The following is a 23,346-nucleotide window of genomic DNA, read 5'->3' as shown; positions in this document are numbered from 1 at the left end:
TGTGGGGTGCATGGGCCAATGCATTTGTACCATGCTACATGTTACACCCTAAATATTGCTAAAGGCTTCAGCCAACCTGCTCTGGTTTAAAAGGCATAAATTCAGTTATTAACTATAGTCACAAGGAGACAGCATATCATGTTAACAGGAAAGTACTAAATTTGGTCACTGTTAAGTTAAAGTTTTTTTAATTCAACCCAACGGGCTGAAAGAAAAAACACTAATGCCTCGTACACACGACCGCTTTTCCTGGAAGGAAAACTGCCATGAGAGCTTTTGGCCAGGAATCCCAGCCGTGTGTATGCTCCATCGCAGTTTTCCGGACAGGAAAACTGCGGGGGAAAAAAAAGAGAACGTTCTTTTTTTTCCCTCCAGGATTCCCAGCTGTCTTTTTCCCAGCAGTTTTCCTATGGGAAAAACTGCGATGGAGCATACACATGGCCCGGATTCCCGGCAAATGATCTCACTGCAGTTTTCCAGACGGGAAAACCTCTCGTGTGTACAGGGGAAAAGTTACCGCATAGTTTCTCGGTTTTCCCCTCGGGATTCCCGGGGGACTTTTTACCGCTGGGAATCCCGTACGTGTGTACGAGACATGAGAGATCACCATACTAACACAAGCAATGTTAGTGCCACATTCTTCCCTGCTGTGCCTTTGTGTTCTGACAGGGGGACTCTCCCCTCTGCCAGAACACACTGATCAGCACTGGCAGCCATTGGCTTAGTTTTCCAGCATGTCCCTTGATTGGATGTTGATTTTCCAGCATGTCCTTTTGACAAAAAATATTCATTAGACTGGCTTCTAACGGGAAAAAAACAGCTGTACCCAGCCTTAGCCTTTCATTCCTTGACTGTTGTCTCTGTAAAGGTAGTTTTTCTTCCATTCAGTAGGTGGCACTGTGCCTCTGTACAGATGGAATTGGAGGCACAGAGGAACATAGTTCTTTTGCAGACTATGTAGGTATCTCTGGGACAGTAGCTGCCTAAACGACTTTAGCAGCCATCTTATGTGGGGTAGTCCTTTTAAATAGGAATGCCCTGCTGGGTTTGATGCCCTTTTTGTGAGTAAACAGCTCTGGGACAAGACCCGACTGGTCATAGTTCAGGGAGAGGTTTCTGTATGAGGAGGGACACATTGGGTAACCAGTCAGCCACCCCTCCATCAGAAGCCAACCTTGATAAAATGGGCCTTGCCTGAAAAAGTGCATTGTTTCTGAAATTGTGTGAGAAGACGCTGCATTTCTGTGTCATTGCTGGATAAACTGCTGTTACAAATCAGTGCCTTACTGAATAACTGAAAGCTGCAACTGTGCATTTAAAAGAAATGTATGGCAAAAGTTTTTCTGGGTCACAGGAGTGCATTTATTTCTGTACTCCTGTGACCCAGATGCAGCCAACTGTGGATTAAAGGCTGCTGCTGGCTGACATCACACACCCGGTTTAGGCTCTGCAAGTATCCTGACAATAATGGCAGCATTTACCCAGGTGCCTGACTGGCAGCCTGACCCAGCTGCTCCTGTCCCCTTTACAGCCTGGCACTCCAGTGGGTGCTGGAGGGGCAGAGCAGAGAGCTAGTAACTGACAGTCACTGCTCTCTGCTCAGAGCAGACTAAGAACTAAGTGTTATGTGATCACTCACTTCTCTGTCTTAGAGCCAGCATAGGGACAGCAGCAGCATTAAACCAATGCTGTTGCCATATAGGCCAGTATGTATGTTATTTTTTTTTCTCCTACATTTCTCCTTTAATAAATGGACCTTTGTGCTACCTGAAAATCTGCTTTCTGTTAATGAATTTCCTGTGACTTCAAGTGTTGCAATTTACCTTGTTAAAGCAGAACTACACTGCATCTGAGCACCACATACCAAAAATGCTATTTAATTCATTTTTAATATTCAAAGAAAACTTGAAAAATACCTTCCCTGAAGCCCCAGTGTGAAAGCCTGAGTGCGTTAGAAAAAGTCCTGCATGCAGCATCTTTGGAGTGGTTTATGTGCAGTGTATACACTGCTCCTCCACCCCCCGCCCATTGAAATGAATGGGCACTGCTGCCAAAGCACCTTCAGCCGCGGTGCTTTGCAGGCACATTTAACCCTTTCTTCAGCCACCAGTGAGGGTTAAAAGCACCCCACCGTTAAAACGTTGGTAAAACACAGCTAAAATTAGTGCTAACAAGTCCACGCTGTGAGTGTGATGGGGTCTAAATAATAAGAAAAACGTTTTTCAAAAAAATATAAAAGTGAAGGAACACTATCATCATTGAGGTTACAAAGAATATAACAGAATATGTAAAAAGGTAATCAAGGATGCACAAATTGAAAATGAGTGACAGGTTGCTTAGGACAAACCCTCAAAATTCTTCAACTATATTAACAGTAAAAAGTTCAGGTCTGAACAAGTAGACCCTTTAGATAAAGTAATAGAGTTTGTTGCTGGGGTTACCGAGTAGGACAATTTATTAAATACCTTCTTCAGCTCTGTATATTGAAAGGCAAATAGGGAAACTCAAATACTTAATGGGGATAGTATTGACATACCCCCAAATGATCTACAATGGCTCAAACATTCAGACAAAATAAAGGTAAATAAAGTACCTCGGCCAGATGACTTACACCCACGGGTCCATTGTTTTTAATTTTTAGAGACTCTTTAATGACTGAATGGCTTAAGGCCAATATGGTGCCTATATTTAAAAATGAATCAGAGTCAGACTAGACTGGATTGAAGGGTTTATGAAATTTCAGAGGGTGGGGGAGGTCATTTAGATTGAATTTTAATGTTTTCAAGATATTTATACTTTCATGTTGTACGCAACTTCTATTACATTTAGACAGTGCCTTATCTAAAAATATAAAAACGGGAAAGAGATGAACTACATGTACTTTGATATTTATGACTGTATATCATACTGTATTACTTTCTTTTGATGTCCCTTAAATTGTAATGACTTTTTTTCTGAAAATAAACTTAAACTTGAATGAAAAAATAAATAAAAATTAATCAGAGTCTTTTCCAAGTAACTACAGACCGTTTAGTTTAACTTTTATAGTTGGGGAGATATTTGAGAGTTAAAAAAAGACCATATGGAAGAGTTTTTGCTAGCAAATATTATTTTAAGCAACAGTCAGCATGGATTCACAAAAGACTACAGTTATCAAAAAACTTAGACAAAGGAGTGGCTATGGGCATAGTATATGTGGATATTGACTGTGGGCCAAATTCTCAAAAACGCCGCCTAACTTAACTTTCAGCAGTTAAGTTACACAGGCGTTAAATTTCTACCTAAGTGCCCGATCCACAAAGCACTTACCTAGAAATTTCAGGCCGTGTAACTTAAGTGCCTCCGTCGCAAGGCGGTCCTCCTCTCTGGGGGGCGATTACAATTTAAATGAGGCGCGCTCCCGCGCCGGCCGTACTGCGCATGCGTGTGACGTAATTTTCCCGACGTGCAGCGCGCGAACGTAATTTACGCCGGGCTTTGTGGATTGCGACGGGACAATAAAGTTGCGACGGGTGAAAAAAAAAATACGCGCCGGGAAAAAAAATTCAAATTTTAAAAAAAATCGCGGCGAACGAAAAAAAGGTCTGGTTTTACATGGTGTACTAACTTTACACATTGTAAAACCAGCCCTAATTTAACGCGTGCAAATCGTAACTTATGCAGAAAACACAAAGCTTAAATGCTTTGTGGATCTGCTTAAGTACTCATTTGCATACGCTAGACGGCATTTCGACTCGAAATGCCCCCAGCGGCGGATGCGGTACTGCATCCTAAGATCTGACAGTGTAAGTGTCTTACAGATGTCAGATCTTCTGCCTAACTTTGGAAAAATCATTTTGAGGATCATTTCCAAAGTTAGGCACAGAGATACGCAGGCTGAACAGCAGTTCCGCCTGCGTATCTCTTTTGAGAATTTGGCCCACAGTGTTTAACACAGTTCCCCACATGTGGCTAATTTGTGGCTTAAAGTCTACAAGTTTAAAAAAAAAACAGTTTGTATATGGATAGAAAGCTAGCTAAAAGACTGTATTCAGACAGTAGTGATTAATCATTTATATTGGTCTAGGTTATTAGTGGTGTATGCCGAGTTCAGTGTTGGGACTCTTACTTTTAAATATATTTTATAAATGATATAGGGTCTGGGATTAAAAGTATAATTTCAGTGTTTGCAAATGACATTATGCAGTGGAATAACGACTTCACAGGATATCTCCAACTTACAAGCCGACCTCAATGCATTGTCTAATTGGGCAACAGTGTGGCAAATGAGGATTAATGTTCATAAATGTAAAGTTATGCACTTGGGGGGTAAAAACATGCATGCATTATACATTCTAGGAGTACAACTGGGGAGTCAATAGTAGAGAAGCATCTGGGTGTTCTGGTAGATCAGAGACTTAATATTAGCACGCAATGTCAAGCTGTTGTTTCTACAGATCGCAAAATACTTTCTTGTATTAAAAGAGGTATAGAGTTCAGAAAAAGAGAAATAATTGTGCCCATGTGCAAATTAGCAAGACCTCATCTGGAATACACAGTTCCATTTTGGGCACCAGTTCCCAAAAAGCATATTGGGGAACTGCAGAAAGGGCAGAGCAGGGCAAACAGACTAATAAATGGCATGGAGGATCTTAGCCTTAAAGTGGAGTTCCCCCAGAAAAAAAAATTCAAGTCAGCAGCAACAAATACTTACTGCAGCTGCTGACTTGTAAAATATGGACACTTACCTGTCCAGGGCGCCCGCAATGTCTTCACCCAAAGCAAAACAGAGTGAATTGGATCAAGCTTTATTAGGGTTTTTTCCTTCCCCAGGATCACATGCGGGTATAGAAAAGGTGTATATGGAGTTTTTTTTTTTTTTTTTATTGGTTGAACTAGTTGGACCAGTGTCTTTTTTCAACCTGACTGATGTAAATAGGTAACTTTGGTCAAAGCTGCACAGCTTGCTTTTACCTTTAGGCATCCCTTATCTGCATAGGTAGTTTTTTGATAGTCACTTTTTGAAAACAGCAGAGCCCCACACTGTCGTGTCATTCATTCACTGTTTCCTGCGAATGAATGAAGTACTGTTATGCCGCGTACACACGATCAGAATTTCCAACAAGAGAAGTTCAATGTGAGCTTTAGGTCGGAAATTCTGACCATGTGTAGGCCCCATCGAACATTTTCTGCCGAAATTTCCGACAGCAAAAGTCTGATGGAGCATACACACGGTCGGAATTTCCGTTCAAAAGCTCACATAGGACTTTTGCTGTCGGAATTTCCGATCGTGTGTATGGGGCATTAGGCTTATTAGTGGTGTTCTATGTTGGACTAGATGGAAATAATGGAATTACAGTATGAGCTAGAAAAGTTGTATTTATTATAAGCAAAAGGGTGAATATGTGTGTTGCTAATCTCATAAGGCAACATGTGTATCACTTTTATTTGAACCATGAATCGCCTAATTGGTATATGCAAAGAAAAATACAAGTATGTTCTCTGAGTCCCTTTATATTGGGTCTTATTTCTATGTAGCTAATTTTTTTTTAAGAGTTAATACATTTTTAGAGTTAATCATTTAGCTTTGACTATTATTTTGCCTTAAAGAACAAAAAGTTAAAATAGAAGATAAATGTATATTGATACAATTTTTAAAAATTCAGAAATGAAGGAAGATATTAATACCTTTATGTAATCTAAAATAAACCCCTTAGAGACTCATACAGCACATAAAGGAGGATAATGGATACGAATGCAAGGTCAAAACTGTTTGATTTTGTACAGTATGGAATGGAAACCCACAGCTGCTAAACAAAAGGGAGAAGCAGACATACCAAGTCCGATGATTTTCATCAGCACAGGGATATCTAAATGGGATATCTAAATCTCTCATAGGTATATCCAAGGACCAGGACTAAAGGACAACAGTATGAGACTCCGACTTCAAATCGCAGAAAAAGAGGCATAGAGCTAGTTGATAATAACTTATTAGCCTCATCTTACCTCCTTTATTCATCTGAGTGTAGTTCTCCTTGAAAAGTACATTAAACACAAGGCCCATTAAATTTAAATATGCAGAACTCTAAGTAGAGGTGATTGTGTTGGGACAGCAGCTTCAGTTTGCTGCTAGCATAGTAGACAATGTCAATGAAGTTAATATTTACTGGGCAAGGACGAAGCAGTGCAATTATTTCATACAATAGAATAGCAAACCTGGTGATTTCTGAGATATGATTGCATCTTACGCCAATTAATCTTATAGCCTGTAACAGATTTAAGAGCCAATTAGAACTAAATTGATTGCTTTTCTACACTTCTTTTTTAATAACTGGGTGGGTAATGACTTGTCTTGTCTTTAGGTTGAACTATAAAACAGTTAAAGTTAAATTTAAGACAAAGCTACTTTTTAGCTTTGGATAGAGTAGGAAAGGGTTATTACCCCGGTCAGGTTTTTATTGTGGTCTATATTCCCAGTAGGGAGATTCTTTCTCTCTTTGTATGCTATTGACAGTTGTCATTATTACTGAAAGTAAGGGAAAATACTTTCACTAAAATTGAAATAAAGAGGCAATCTTCCAACAAGAAAACATGATGTGGTGACAGCTGTGTAAGGGGAATTCCCCTTACTTTGGAGAGATTTGCTTTAATCTACTGTTGTGTCTAAAGGATCAGAAAGTATATCTCCTCAATAGGACATACACTTGGAAAAAAAAATAATAGATTCTACAGGTTCTTTGTACTGCCTTACATGTTTCTGTAACTAAAGAGTCTTAATATAATTACCCGTGGCTAAGATTCTCATGCATGTGGGTACTGTCTGTACCTATGTTTAATTGGTTGTTCACTTCTCGCAGAACATTTTTTAGCTGTATCTTAATGGATCTTGCAAGAAAATCTTGCCGTCTACATAAACACTTTATTGATTGTAGGAGAGTAAGACACATCTTACTGCCTCATGTCATTGGTCCACTTAGCATTTGCAGCAATTACATATACTTTGATACCATACTCGATGTATTTTGATATTCAGTTCTTGTTGGGTTCTATTTGATTAACACAGCTCCAAAGCTTCCATATACTCAAATGTACCTGCTTTGGCCCAGAGATACTAACCAGTTTTTTTTCTTACTTGCCATTATAATAGTCTAAAATAAAGCAAGGGGTCTTCAAAAAGTTTTCTCAAAAGTTTCTTCACTTTTTTTAACTCTATTTATTAAGAATGTAAAAAACAAATTGCATCACTTTTCTACATAGTCACCTTGCTTTGCAATGCATTTTTCTTGTTTTTGGTTGAGCACAGCTTTCGCAAGCATCTTGACCACAGCGTGACAACTCTTATACTAAACTGCAAAGTCAGCCATCTTGCCAGACAGGCTAGTCACATGACACTCTCAGATACGACCAATTACTATTCCTCCCTCCCTCACGAAAATATAAAAGTGCAGAAACTTTTTGAAGACCCCTCATATCTATATAGAGAGAAATGCATAATCTATAATGACATTAGGTTGGGAGCTCCACAAGAAACTCATGGATCTATGGCTAAGGCCCATAAAAAGGTTGGACCAGATTCACAGAAGAAATATATCTACTGATACTCCGGCGTATTTTCAAATTTGCCGCGTCGTATCTTTAGTTTGAATCCTCAAACCAAGATACGACGGCTTTTGGCTTCGATCCGACAGGCTTACGGCTTCGTACGCCTTCGGATCGTAGGTGTAATACTTTGGCGCCCGCTGGGTGGAGTTCGCGTCATTTTCCGCGTCGGGTATGCTAATTAGCTGTTTACGGCGATTCACGAAAGTACGCGCGGCCGTCGCATTCTCTTACGTTGTCGCTAGTCGGCTTTTCCCCGGCGTATAGTTAAAGCTGCTATTTTTTGGCTTATATTTAGACTTGCCATGTTAAAGTATGGCCGTCGTTCCCGCGTCGAATTTTAATTTTTTTTTTGCATAAGTCGTCCGTGAATAGGAAAGGACGTAACGCACGTCGCCGTTAAAAAAATGACGTCGGTGCGACGTCATTTAGCGCAAAGCACGGTGGGAAATTTCAAAACGGAGCATGCGCAGTACGTTCGGCGTGGGAACGCGCCTAATTTAAATGATACACACCCCATTTGAATTAGACGGATTTATGCTACGTCGCTGCAAGTTTACAGGCAAGTGCTTTGTGAATCAAGCACTTGCCCGTAAAACTTGCGGTGGTGTAACGTAAATGCAATACGTTACGCCGCCGGAATTCTATGTGAATCTGGCCCGTTGAGCCTACCAGTGTATTAAAGGAAAGACAAGGAAATATCCATTACTGTTCTTTCTGTATGCTTTCCACATCAATTTTTTATTTTTTTATTTATTGATTTGAAAAATATTTTGCAGGGAAAACCAGGAGAAGATGATTTATTACCTTCTACTTGACCGCAAAGAAAGATATCCAAGCTGTGAGGATGAAGATCTCCCTCCTCGAAATGACATAGGTATGGACTTAGCTCTAATAGTGCATAACAATAGTGAACCTTGTACAATAAATGCAGATCATACACTGGGCACCACAGCACAGAAGGCAAGCTCATACCAACATTATTTCACGGGCTGCTGGTTGTAGGTGACCTTGATCAATGTGCCCATTTTAGTAAAGGAAACCTGCAGAAAAATACAGATTGAATTGAACATTGCTTAGTGTGTAACCATCATTGAAGGTGTGTCTCAGGCCTCGTACACACGACCGAGTTTCTCGGCAAAAACCAGCAAGGAACTTGCTGGGAGATATTTTTTTGCAGAGGAAACCGGTCGTGTGTACATTTTCGTTGAGGAAACTGTCGAGAAACTCGACGAGCCAAAAAGAGAGCAAGTTCTCTATTTCCTCGACGGGAATGGAGAAACTTGCCTTGTCGAGTTCCTCGACAGCTGTCAGGAATGCTGGTAGATCAGACTGTGTGACCGCACAGAGGAACCAAACAAGGTGAGTAGTGAAATAAAAGGTGTTTATTTACAAATGTGTGAACCACCAGTGCACAATAAAACGACAAAGAGTATGTACAAATAAAGGGGAATACCGTATTCATAAACGAGCCAAGCCAAGGTCATACACATGGGAGGTCAGTAGATGGGTAAGGATGGGGACAGGAATCAGGACACAGGGAGGACAAGTCCAGGCAGGGATCAAGGATCAGGATCAGGTCCAGAAATCAGGGTCAACTACAAGCTCAGGTCCAGGAGGTATGACGATACCAGGGCGAGGAGTGATTACACACGCCGGGTATTTATAGAGGCGTGCTGATTGCATTCAGGTCACACCTGAACGCAGGAAGGGCTGTATGCTCCATACTGCCAAGAACGCCCCGCTGGTGGACGCCAGTACTGCAGCCCAAGGATAACATAGCAGTAACACCAGCAGGGGGAACCTTCCCTGACAGTACCCCCCCCCCCCAAAGGAGCGGCCTCCGGACGCTCCAATTAGATGTTGCTGGGGAAAGTCCGTGGTGTCAAGCTGGGCAGCAGATAAAGTCACATCAGGTTGGGCCGGATGAAAGTCCATGACTTTTAACAGGGCAAAGTGCAGCTCAAGCTGGGCAGCGGGTACAGAAATCTTAAGTTGGGCAAAAAGTACATCAAGCTGGGATGCAGATAGGGGCAAATCAAGCTGGGCAGCAGACTCCGGGTCGTCGAGCTGGGCAGCAAACTCCGGGTCGTCGAGCTGGGCAGCAGGCTCCGGGTCGTCGAGCTGGGCAGCAGGCTCCGGGTCGTCGAGCTGGGCAGCAGGCTCCGGGTCGTCGAGCTGGGCAGCAGGCTCCGGGTCGTCGAGCTGGGCAGCAGGCTCCGGGTCGTCGAGCTGGGCAGAAGGCTCCGGGTCGTCGAGCTGGGCAGCAAACTCTGGGTCGTCGAGCTGGGCAGCAAACTCCGGGTCGTCGAGCTGGGCAGCGGGCAGGGACACAACAGGCAGGGCAGATGGCACTGAAACAGGCAGGGCAGATGGCACTGAAACAGCAACTTCAGGCTGGCAAACTGGCACAGCAACTTCAGGCTGGCAAACTGGCACAGCAACTTCAGGCTGGCAAACTGGCACAGCAACTTCAGGCTGGCAAACTGGCACAGCAACTTCAGGCTGGCAAACTGGCACAGCAACTTCAGGCTGGCATACAGGATCAGGAACTTCAGGCTGGCAAACTGGCACAGGAACTTCAGGCTGGCAAACTGGCACAGGAACTTCAGGCTGGCAAACTGGCACAGGAACTTCAGGCTGGCAAACTGGCACAGGAACTTCAGGCTGGCAAACAGGCCGCATAGCAGATAGAGGTTTGGCAGAATCAGGTTCAGCTGGCATGCAAGCAGACTGGAGCAGGTTGGTTACTGGCAGGATCATCTTGGTTGGGAAAAACTTTTGTTTTTTCTTGGGCTTAGCCACAGAAGCTCTGTAGGTAAGGGGTGCAGCGGACTGGAAAGGAGGATTGGGATATGGCAGAGTAGAGGGAACAGTAGCTGGAGGAAGTTTTTGTGGGTTAGTAGGCGGCTGAGAAGAGACAGGTGGGTTGTATGCAGGATAGGTACAGGGAGCAGAGACTGGATATTGGTATCTGGTGGGAAGCAGTGTATACTGAGCTTCGACTGGGGTTGCCATTGGTGATGGACAGATGGATCTTTGGGAAGGTGAGTGGTTAATGGCAGGGCTGGAAACAGGTGGTTTGGCAAAAATCAGGAGATCTGACCATGCCTGCAGCACAGGCTGAACAAAAGCAGGTTCACACACACCTTGCCTAATCAGAGACTGCACAGAACAAATGCACTCAGACAACTTCTGCTGGGAACAAGAGGAATAATGTTCATCAAAAGACGTCGGATCATCCTCTAATAACCACACCAGGGATTCAACTTGGTCATGACTGAAGGGGGGAGAGAAATCGTCACTGCCATCAGGAATAAATGACAGAGCTGGCTTTACACACAACCGAATTAATGCCTGAACATCATCATAAGACATATAACCCTGATCCACCATGGAATGAGCTGATCGGATGGCTTCCATCAGCTGGTCACTTGTCCATCCCTCAAAAACCTGGCGACAATATTCCTCATCCTCCTCTGCCAGCAGAGAATAGTAAATGATTTCATTGAAATCCATCTTTAGAGCCACACACTACACCAGTATGGTTCCTCAAAGCAATCACGTCTGATCAAGGGAGGGCCCTGGTATACTGTCAGGAATGCTGGTAGATCAGACTGTGTGACCGCACAGAGGAACCAAACAAGGTGAGTAGTGAAATAAAAGGTGTTTATTTACAAATGTGTGAACCACCAGTGCACAATAAAACGACAAAGAGTATGTACAAATAAAGGGGAATACCGTATTCATAAACGAGCCAAGCCAAGGTCATACACATGGGAGGTCAGTAGATGGGTAAGGATGGGGACAGGAATCAGGACACAGGGAGGACAAGTCCAGGCAGGGATCAAGGATCAGGATCAGGTCCAGAAATCAGGGTCAACTACAAGCTCAGGTCCAGGAGGTATGACGATACCAGGGCGAGGGGTGATTACACACGCCGGGTATTTATAGAGGCGTGCTGATTGCATTCAGGTCACACCTGAACGCAGGAAGGGCTGTATGCTCCATACTGCCAAGAACGCCCCGCTGGTGGACGCCAGTACTGCAGCCCAAGGATAACATAGCAGTAACACCAGCAGGGGGAACCTTCCCTGACAACAGCCTAACAAGGAACTCGACGAGGAAAACGATGTGTTTCGCCCGTCGAGTTCCTCGGTTGTGTGTACGAGGCTTCACATTTTACCTGCCCAGGAAAACATATTTCAAACACAGATCTAGTGTTTTATGCATGAAACCATATCAATGAGATTAAATGAGTTCTGGTAGGACTTGCCATTTAGTGTGAGCATGGAAAACAAGCTAAATGGTATCTGCAAGGGATAGCTGTCAGCATAGACTGCCAGTACATTTTACATTTAGTTTTCATCATTCCCCCTTAGCCTCCTTTCCCATGTCTCTGATTCCTCACAGCAAGTCTTCCCATGCTTATGCCCACAAGTCAACACCCAGTGTCTGAGCAAGCATGTTCCTTGGTCATTGGCTCTGGATTTCCCCTCTTGTCTCATGTGCCATAACAATGAACCAAATAGTAAGATATATGAGATGTGAAGAATCGAATAATGGAACAAGCATGGAAGCTGGTCAGTAGAGAGTGCAGTGAAAAGTGCAAAATCTGGTGTTGCTTTGCATGGCAGCCAATCACCATCTAACTTCCGCTTGTTTAATTAAGCTTTGACAAATAAACCTGGAAGCTGACTGGCTTCTCTGCAGGGCTGCACCATGTTTTGCACTTTCCAATTTTAGTAAATCAATCCCAGTATTTGTATTGCAGAGTATCTACGTGTTCTTGGGTCTCAGGGCACTTTACAGGTGGATCAGATGAGGCACAATATCTCCAAATGTACACTTTAAGAAATTAAAGAGTGATTTTTTCATGGCCTTGCAGCACAGAGCTGTAATACCAGTGTAAATATAAAATTGTGACACTTTTAAACCTCACTACATATTTATTTAAGCTCTACTCATATCCTTTTCATTTGAACAAAACCATATTTCCAAATTCGACTTGACATTTTGCAGGTATTGTGATGTAACTAGAATGCATCCCAACAGTTCTAGATATAGCATCTTCCTAGCATAGGGTGCTAGGTAAATTTCATTTTTTGCTTCTTCTGTAATTAAGGGAGCAGTATTTGTTTGATCTGGTCTGTTCAAGATTTCATGGGCTGGGAGTTTGATTGCTTCCCCCTGTCTTTAGAAGAAGTTTCTAGAGCTTAGGGAAGGAGAATTCACACAACCATCATGAATATTGATAAGGGCCAAGCCAATCCCTGAGTATGTGTTCCATATGGTGGCTAGAGAAGCTGATATATAGTGTGAAGTCCTGGAGACAGGGTCTTTATCCAGTAAGGAAAGTTCAAAGCTTCAGGGGACTATTGCCCCTGAGGCAGGGATCTGGAACTGACTGTAGTACTTCACCAAAGAAATCTGGTCTAGAGAAGGACTGTCTCGCTCACTGGGTTGTGTCTGGAGGAGCCTTGAAGGTGGTAGCTGTCCATGGACTTGTGAGTAACGATCTTGAATTTATTCCTGTGACTTTGTGCTTTTGGGATATAAGTGCCAGATGTTGCTTGGAGTAAGACTGCTCTCATAGTGTCTCAGATACTGGCCATTTCTCATCCTCAGCATTGTCATGGACTGTGAACTTAGAGAAGTGTGCCCTCCTGTATTGTGCACTGTCTAATATTCCTTGTTTCTTAAGGAGAATATTGTCCTCTTACAGGCAATTGCTAATGGTTTTGAGTATCCCATGCCCTAATCCTCTCTCCCATAGGCGTGCGCATAGGGTGTGCCAGGTGTGCCTGGGCACACCCTAATCACCCTCAGCAAATCCCCCCTGCTGCTTGGCTGCAGAGAAAGGGACTGGGGAATCTCTGTTCTCAATCCCTTTCTCTGTCTCAAAGTGAGACATCTGGGCCTCTTTAGACCCCTGATATTTCCCCCAAGTTCCCCAATGGGGCTCCTAAAAAATGGTAAAAAACAATAATAAAAAAATATTGTGAAAAAATATTGGAAGAAATAATAAAACTGTAAAAAAGTAATAAGAAAATAAACTACTGACACCAATCTCTGTCCTTCTGTTACCGTGCCCTGCTCTACTGACACTGTCCATTGCTCTACTGCTATATATACATATATCGCCCAGAGGCGATTAAGTTTGCATGTGCTGCGCTATATAAGTTTTCATTCATTCATTCATTCATAAATATGTATATATACACACACACACACACACACACAAACACATACTCATTTGCTTTGGGGTGCAAACCCCAATGCAATAGGCTGCGCACACCTACGCTCTCTCCATTACAAGTTCTACAAGCAATAAATCAGAAAGACAACCACTAGACTGTTTATTGGATCTGGAGTGAATAGACTGTTGCTTGGGTGGATGGTGGCCTCTGTACTGTTTGAGGGAGAACCAGTCAAAGTCAGTGGCAGGGGTAGCACTACACAAATTGTATTTATTAGCACCAATTCAGGGGTTCAGAAGAGGTGTACCTGTTGAAATAGGTTTGGATTGTCCAAACGTGGAAAAACTGGGCTGAAATATAAGCAGATGGAGCTAAGAGAAAGAGAAACTGAATTCTGTAAACCCCGTACACATGATCAGGCTTTTGCCTGGCCAAACTCACATCGAAATTCGGACGGAATTCCATCGGAGTAAAAGAAAACGTGTTCTCTATCTAAATTCTGATGGAATTCCTCAGAAAAAAGTCTGATGGGGCATACACACAGTCAGACTTTTTCCATCGGAAATTTCAATTGTGTGAACGGGGCTTAAGCCGTGCTAAAAATAGCAGGCAGAGAGCAAAGGATCAGTCACCATTATTGTCTGTGGACTGTGTCTCTGTGCGGAGGTGGCCTTCCTGGAAAAGGAAAAGTTTTGCTTCCTCATGCCTCCAGCACGGAGAACAGTGAGCAAAATTGTAGCGACACCACCAAATCCCACTCCAAATCTCCTAAAACTAAAAGTTAAGAACAGCAGTGTATTAGATTTTACAATATTTTACACTATTTTATACCTATCAAATGTGTTATTCTCATAACTGAATTTGATGTTTTCTTTTTCTGGATATATAGGAACTACTTTAGGTGCTTAATAAATGCATATAATGTATGCATTATACTAGCAGAAATGTAGCAGAGATACTGGATATAAAAAGGCAATTTACCACAATCCTCCTGATAGTTATTTTGGCACACTAAAACCAGTGTTAGAAAATAATTTTTTTGCATTCTTTGGAAAAATACCAAGTATATTTTCTTTAAAGGGACAGTATAGTGTTTTTTGTATATTTTTCCTTTGTTTATTATGTTTAGGATTAAAAACTACATGTTTAAAAATGTATTTCCTTTTTTACAGGTATATATGACATTTAGCATATGATTGTTTTATGTTTACCTATTTGCAGGCAGCAGGCAAAATTCTAGGTCCTTTATACATGTCTACTTGACTTTACATAGTTGCTTGTTGTTTATAGAGTTCAGTAGGTGAAGTTCAAATGAACACACACAGCGGAAAAACTAGAAATCAGAGGAGTCTGTTCATATGAGGTTTATGAGTGGAAGTCTGAAAGCATACAGCTTTGGCTATGTTCTCTCACTAAAAAGCCCTTACAGTATATGTAAAGGTTAGAATATTTATAAAGTTTTTTTACTGCTGTCTGTGTCCCAACTTGGGAGATTCACCCTTCTATTTCTCCTGGTGACTGTGGTCACTGAGGAAATATATCAGGGCAAATCCCAAGATTTTGAGGGGGATCAAAAAAGTGAGGGGGGATTCTCCAATATGGATACCTTCTTGGCCAACATCTCTCTAAGGGCCCTAAGACAGAATTCCTTTCACTTTGGATCGATTTCCTCCTACTTCCTGTTGTATATCCATGAAAGGAAACAACGAGAAATCTTTCCAATGGGACAAAGGCAACAAATGAGCTGATAGGAGTTTAACCCTTCCCTAATCTATCTAAAACTAAAAAATATTTGACGCTCTATAAAATTTAAAGATCCATGACATCTCATAGTGTCATGGGTGCACCATGTAATAAAGGTTTATTAAAAATGTAAAAGAAAACTGACCCCAAATCATTATAGTGTTTCTACAAACAATAGCTGTACTTACAATGAAAAAAACACCTTCCCAACAGACAGGCAGCTAATTTTATAAGCTGTGTCAATTTTTCAAACAGCCTAGCCTCTATGAAGCCAAGTAAGACACGACCTCCAGTGCTCACTTTCTAGTCACAAGGGTTGGGCATGTACTCTAAAAGCAGGATATTGGGTCTGGCTCAGGTTGGCCATTATTCCCTACAAGATAGTCTTTCACAGGCTGTGTGGTGTACATATTCTGTTATTATTGTAGGGGCAGATCCACGTACATCGGCGCATATTTCCGCCGGGCGTAGCGTATCTAAGATACACTACGCCGCCGTAACTTACTTTTTTTTCGAATCCTCAAAGAATCCGCGCCGTAAGTTACGGCGGCGTAGTGTATCTTTGGCGGCATAAGGGTGCGCAATTCAAATTGATGTGATGGGGGTGTGTTTTATGTAAATATGTCGTGACCCGACGTAAAGAACCGTTTTTTCGAACGGCATCTGTGGGGGTATCCCAGTGCGCATGCTCGAAATTAAACCGGAACAAGCCAATGCTTACGACGGTGACGTCATTCTACGCAAATCCCTATTCGCGAACGACTTACGCAAACGGCGTAAAAAATTCAAATTTCGACGCGGGAACGACGACCATACTTAACATTGAGTACGCCTCATAAGAGCAGCGGTAACTATACGCCGGAAAAAGTCGAACGCAAACGACGTAAAAAAATGCGCCAGACGTACGTTCGTGGATCACCATATCTAGATAATTTGCATACTCGACGCGGAATTCGACGGAAACGCCACCTATCGGCCGCCGGGAAAATGCACCTAAGATCCAATGGCATACTAAGACTTTCGGATCGATCGATTCCGTTGTATCTTGCTTTGTGGATACAAAACAAAGCAAAGATACGACACGGGAACTGTGAAATTACACGGCGTATCAATAGATACACCGGCGTAATTCATATGTGGATCTGGCCCGTAGTGTTTACCTTACATTTGATAAAGATTTAAGAAATAATCTCTAAGCAGCAAAATATAATGTAAGTTGGATAACAAAGATGAATTGAAAAAGTGTGTGGCTGTTTTAAAGTGGTTTTAGTTGGTCTTTTTATAATGGAGAAAGTTTAAGAGATATGCACCATTTCCTAGTGTAATCTACGTATATACAGACCAGCCCACTACAGGAGATTGCAGGCTATAAGTAAATTTTCCTGCCAGCATGAACAGACAGTCAGTGAATTTTAAGATATGATTTCAGGCTGAAAGACCACTTATCTGCATTTGTCACACTGAGCATGATCTTGAAGTGGTTAAGTTAATATAAAGTAATAGTGAACTAAATCAGTCCTATCAATGCCATTTTTACTTATCGGTGATACAGGGGCCAACTACTTTGCTCCAGGGCCAACCAAGGGTGATGCTTATTTATTGCCTGTAAGATTGAGCTATCACATTGCAGTACAATGAGTCATTTTGTCAGATAATATTCACCTAAAGTATGCAATACAAAACCTGCCAACAGACGGCACCCAGACCCTGAAGAGATTGCAAAATGATTAAGGTTATTTCTATTCTATCAAGGTATTTCTTCTGCTGATGATCAGCCTTAAAAAATGTATAGTCACAGATTGTTATTTTCTCTATATCTAAGGCTTTCATGTAAAGTACACCATTTTTAAAGGGATGCTTAACCTTTTTCTCATAAACTTTGCTGAAACATTAGCTGCTTTAATAAACTGTATCTGAGGACACCAAGAAGCATTCTTAAGCCCTGTACACATGATCGGTATATCCAATGAAAATGGTCTGATGAACCGTTTCGTCGGTTAACTGATGAAGCTGACTGATGGTCAGTCGTGCCTACACACCATTGGTTAAAAAAACGATTGTGTCAGAACGCGGTGACGTAAAACACAACGACGTGCTGAAAAAAACGAAGTTCAATGCTTCCAAGCATGTGTCGACTTGATTCTGAGCATGCGTGGATTTTTAACCGATGGACGTGCCTACAAACGATCGTTTTTTTTTCTATCGGTTAGGTATCCATCGGTTAAATTTAAAACAAGATTGTTTTTTTTTAACCTATGGATAAATAACTGATGGGGCCCACACACGATCGGTTTGGTCCGATGAAAACGGTCCATCAGACCGTTCTCATCGGTTTGACCGATCGTGTGTACGCGGCAATAATTATTACTGCATGCTCTGACAGCTATCAGCACTGGGCCAGGAGTGTGTAAAGCAGAAGCCTGTCTGTTATATAATTACCCCTTAAAGCAACAGTTGTCAACTTTCTTGATATAGGGGGCCTCAAGCATGGCCCCCATCATAACCAAAGGGCCGCACAAAAAATTCAGTGAATATTCAATGTTGGATACAGCAGACACACAACAGGATATAGTCAAAGACTGTGGGGATGATACAAAATATTGTCGGAGACTGTGGGCATTTTAATAGAAATGGTCAGAGACTGGGGAAATAATAGAGGAGATGGTCAGAGACTGCAGACTTTGTACAGAAGATGGTCAGAGACTGCAGACATGCTACAGGAGATGGCTAGAGACTGCAGACATGCTACAGGAGATGGTTAGAGACTGCAGACATGGTACAGAAGATGGTCAGAGACTGTGGACATGCTACAGGAGATGGTTAGAGACTGCAGACATGGTACAGGAGAGGGTTAAAGGCTGCAGACATGTTGCAGGAGACTTCAGGGGACATGTATAGACAGAAGACATATTCCACAAGACTGCTACAAATCATTGCAATAACAGTTTAACAAGGCCTGGGGAAATAATAGAGAAGATGGTCAGAGACTGTGGACATGGTACAGGAGATGGTCAGAGACTGCAGACATGGTACAGGAGAGGGTTAAAGGCTGCAGACATGTTGCAGGAGACTTCAGGTTATATGTATAGACAGAAGACATATTCCACAAGACTGCTACAAATCATTGCAATAACAGGTTAAAAGGGACATATAGATAAGTGTATACAGGGGCCCCAAGGGCCACATAAAAAAGTGCCAAAGTGCAGCAGGTTGGGCACCAGTGCCTGAAACTGTAAATTCACCACATCTTCTGCATAACAACAAAAAATTCCGGTCAGGGCTGAAGTGTGAGTGCCCACAATGGGTGCTAAAATGAGAGAAGGTGCCAAGTGCCTGCTTTAGACTTTGCATATCTTCTACTTTGGTTAATAAAAGTTATCAAAATAAAGCCACAAAATTCTCATGTTTTAGGCAGTTGTTGGGAATGATTGGAATTTAGGGCCAGATTCACGTACAATTGCGGCCGTGTAACGTAACCCGTTTACGTTACACCGCCGCAAGTTTACAGTGTTAGTGCCCGATCCACAAAGCACTTACCTGTAAACTTGCGGCAGTGTATCGTAAACACGTCCGGCGCAAGCCCGCCCAATTCAAATGGGGCAGGTACCATTTAAATTAGGCGCGCTCCCGCGCCGGACGTACTGCGCATGCTCCGTTCGCAATTTTCCCGACGTGCTTTGCGCGAAATACGGCGGCGCGACGTGTTTGTGAATCGCGACGTGCGTAACGTACTTACACCGGAAAAAAAAATTTAAAAGCGACGCGGGAACGACGGGCATACTTTAACATGGTGGAGTAAATTTACACCATGTTAATAGCAGCCCTAACTTTGCGACGTGAAACTAAGACTTGCGCCGATGTAACAACGGGAAAAACCTTTGTGGATCGCCGTAACTGCTAATTTGCATACCCGACGCTGGAATACGACGCAAACTCCCCCCAGCGGCGGCCGAGGTACTGCATCCTAAGATCCGACGGTGTAAGTCAATTACACCTGTCGGATCTAAGGGCTATCTATGCGTAACTGATTCTATGAATCAGTCGCATAGATACTCTGAGAGATACGACAGCGTTTCAGAGAAACGCCGTCGTATCTCTTCTGTGAATCTGGCCCTTTGAGCTTATTCTTCAGCACACGTGGTCACATCTTCAGATTAAGGCAGCAAGAATGCACATATCCATTGCACTGTGTTGGTAGTATTGGTTTCTTTTAAATTGATAATGTATGTGTGGTCTCTTGCCTAATGCTTTTCATATTACAGCCACCATATCTATGCATTGGTATTCTGCAATGTTGAAATGTTTAGATACATTTTACTGAGCATTATAAGATAGTACTTTTCCTTTCCAGGATTTTCTTTCACACAGTAACTTCATTCCAATGTTTTAAGGTTATATCATTTAAAAGAAGAGAGCCGATTTAATGTCAGTTTGTGCCATGCATGTCCTATTATCATTACATTCTATAACACAGCTATTTTTCTGGCATACAACAGACCCTCCACGTAAAAGAGTTGATTCTCCAATGCTAAATCGCCATGGAAAGCGCCGTCCAGAAAGAAAGTCAATGGAAGTTTTAAGTGTGACAGATGGGGGTTCTCCTGTTCCTGCACGACGAGCTATTGAGATGGCACAGCACAGTCAAAGGTAGGATTCTGCTGAACTGAACTCGGGTGGTTTGTCCAAAAGGTTATTTTTTGGAATATCTAATTAAATGAATGCTGCACAGACTCTGGACTGAAAGGATACAAGTTGTAGCTGAACAGCCTTCACCAAACATGTGTGTGGGTTTGCATTGCTCTTTATAGACAGAGACCTGGATAAGGTTGCCAGTGAGTATTCAGGCAGTTTTCATAGAGATATAACCTACACAGTGAGATATGGGGGGGGGGGGCACAAGATATTGCGTGGGTGGAAGAGTCCAGAGCTCATAGCAAATTATTTATGAAATTACAAATGGTGATTTATAATAATCTGAATCTTCACACTTGATGCTTGTTAACATGGGCACTAGTTAACATCATAACTAAGTTTCTCTGGATACAAGTCAATGAGAATGGAAAAACAGCTCAGAAGCAGGTCACAAGCAAATGTGAAAGAACCTTCAATAATCACAAAAGTTTCTTAACCTGATCTCAAATGGAGGGTAAATGCACCTAAATGCAAGTTGCATTTACCTGTTATTGCAAGCCCTTAAAGTAGTAAAGATATAGATATATATAGATATATATATATATATATATATATATATATATATATATATATAGTGGGGGCTCAGAGGTTTTCTATGAACAAAAGTGCTACCCTCAGGCGGAGAGAGTACAGATAACTGGTGTAGCAATTAAGCAGACCCTGAGCAGTAATGCTCCACTGTTAAAAATAGTGAATATACAGTACATTTGGTTAAAATTACTATTCCTGACTAGTTGTCCTTAAAGTAGTTGTAAAAAAAAAAGAAGAGAGATCTTGGTCCCTTATAGCAGATTAAGCAGCACAGTGCTTGGCCTGACTAATCTGTCTGTCTCTAAGCTGCAAAAAACCTGGTTGATCCTGCCTGTTCCTGATCCATGATTAACGTGGTCAGTTTACATGACTCAATTCACACCACACTGCATGAAAAAGGTGAAGGCATCTTTTTTTTTTGCCTCACCAAAATCGGATTGCATGGGTGTTCACACCCATGTGATCCAATTCTTGGAATTGCACGCCTGCTTTGGGTGTAATGAATTTACCATTGACACTGCTGGCAGATCTCATGATAGAGTGCGATTTCAATGCAGTGCAGGAAACGCTCAGGATTCCCTGCACTTCCCACCATATATATGGGAACCGGGGCTTAACAACGTCTCTATCACCCTATTGTCATATGACGGTGGCAGGAACCCTTTATCCCTCCGGGCCATCTGTGGCTTCCCGAGCCTCTAGGGGGCGCACGCATGCGCCCGCTGTGTCTCTCTCGATGCATGCTCGGCACCCGCGATTGCCTGTCACACAGCAGGGATGTGGATCTGTGTGTGTAAACACACAGATCCACATCCTGTCAGGTGAGAGAAGACCGAAGGTGTGTTCCCAGAACAGAGGAACACCGATCGGTCTCCTCCCCTTGTGCCCTTCCCTCCATAGCTAGAATCACTCCCTAGGACACACATTTAACCCGTTGATCGCCCCTAGTGTTAACCCCTTCCATGCCAGTCACATTTATACAGCAATCAGTGCATTTTATAGTATAGCTGTATAAATGTGAATGGTCTCAAAATAGTGTCAAAAGTGTCCGATATGTCCGCTGCAATGTCACAGTCATGATAAAAATAACATTACTATTAAAAAAAAACATTACAAATTACATAAATATATCCCCTATTTTGTAGGTGCTATAACTTTTGCGCAAACCAATCAATATACGTTTATTGCGGTAAAAGATAAGTTATTTCTAGTACAGAGGCTGGTTCACACAGTAATAGAATAATAGTTATTTGATTTTAAATTTACCGATACCGATGACAGAGAGCAAATGAGCCAACCCAATGTCAGCTACCGTAATATGATGAAAAAGTATGTACTTGTGCTATTACGGCATAAGTAAAAGACAATAGAGGATTCTCTTATAGATAAAGACAGCGTATTGTTTTATTAGAAGAAAAATCACTTGAAACAGCTGGATGGAGCAGGAATGAGTAGCTCCAAATCACAATACTTGACCTATATACTGTATATCTATCCCTCTGAAATCTAATCCTTTAAAGCACACAATTTAAAACATGGCAGCAAGGTGTCCGTTTCTTTGTTCCATGAGCAGTGGGTGATAGATTTTTCTTTTGCAGGTCCAGGTCTGTCAGTGGTGCATCAACTGGCCTGTCATCTAGCCCTCTCAGCAGTCCAAGGGTAAGTATTAAAAAGGAAATTCTTAATATTACAAATATGACAGCAACAGCGGTCCAGACTGCACTTTATCACATCCTGTTTGTGGCATATCATGCCATCACAACAACCTGCATTATCACACCATGACACCCTACATTGCAAACATCATCAGCAGCTCTCTTACAATTTTAACAGATAGGTTCTCTCTTTTTTTTCCTTTATGTTGTAATACAAAATTTTACTTGGCTTATCGTTGTTACTGTAGATATGGTTTGAGTGTCTACAGCAACCAGTTTAAAATACATTCATAAGATTCTTGAATTTAAGTTTTAAGTGAATATAGATACCAAAGAAACAAAACTCTGAGCTATTGACATAGACACCCTTCACATTCTGTGGATGTGGAGTACTGGTATGATAAAATAAACCTGTATTTGCATGTTTGATATACAAAGGAATATATCATGAAGTTTTTATGTAAATTAGTTTTTAATTCATATATTAATCTGCATAATGTAAGTTAAAATGATTATGATTACATCTCGTGCCCTCCTAGCCACTCGCTAGGCACATATAATGTACTTTCCAGCAAGGCTTGGAAGCTAGAAGCAGCCAGATGGGAGTTGTTATGTTTCAGGGCAGTCATTGTTATCCTTGCTTCACCATTAGTAAGTCACTGACTGGACAACTGATATGTGCCAGGTCAGAGACTCATGAAGTATAGAGAAAATAATAAGAGCTTGTATCACAGTAGTTGCATATCACTAGAATTTTACCTTTAGGCTTCCTTCAATAACTTTGATCAATTAACTTTTGAAAGGGCAACTCCGCCAGTGGTAATTGACTGTCCTGGGGGGGGGGGGGGGGGTAAGTCTATTGCAAAAAATATATATAAGCAGGTACAAACAGAAATACAGAACAGACAATTCCCATCAAAGGGCGTAGAAGCATAGTAAAGCCACAG

At 42.0% G+C, this 23,346-nt stretch overlaps 1 protein-coding gene across 7 annotated transcripts in view; it reads left to right on the top strand.

Annotated features, from left to right (window-relative positions):
* The window catches only part of LOC120915320 (serine/threonine-protein kinase BRSK2-like), a 375,368-nt gene that overhangs the window by 331,140 nt on the left and 20,882 nt on the right, over positions 1 to 23,346 (top strand). For all 7 annotated transcript variants that reach the window (XM_040325720.1, XM_040325719.1, XM_040325718.1 and 4 more), the window contains 3 exons: positions 8,358 to 8,455; positions 20,018 to 20,168; positions 22,343 to 22,403. In XM_040325720.1, the coding sequence (XP_040181654.1) occupies positions 8,358 to 8,455; positions 20,018 to 20,168; positions 22,343 to 22,403 (310 nt within the window). The remainder of the gene's footprint in view (positions 1 to 8,357; positions 8,456 to 20,017; positions 20,169 to 22,342; positions 22,404 to 23,346) is intronic.

Source organism: Rana temporaria, chromosome 10 (assembly GCF_905171775.1).
Source record: "Rana temporaria chromosome 10, aRanTem1.1, whole genome shotgun sequence".
In the NCBI taxonomy this organism is placed as follows: Eukaryota; Metazoa; Chordata; class Amphibia; order Anura; family Ranidae; genus Rana; species Rana temporaria.
Note: the sequence above shows the minus strand (reverse complement) of the source record. Positions and strands in the feature narration are given on the sequence as shown.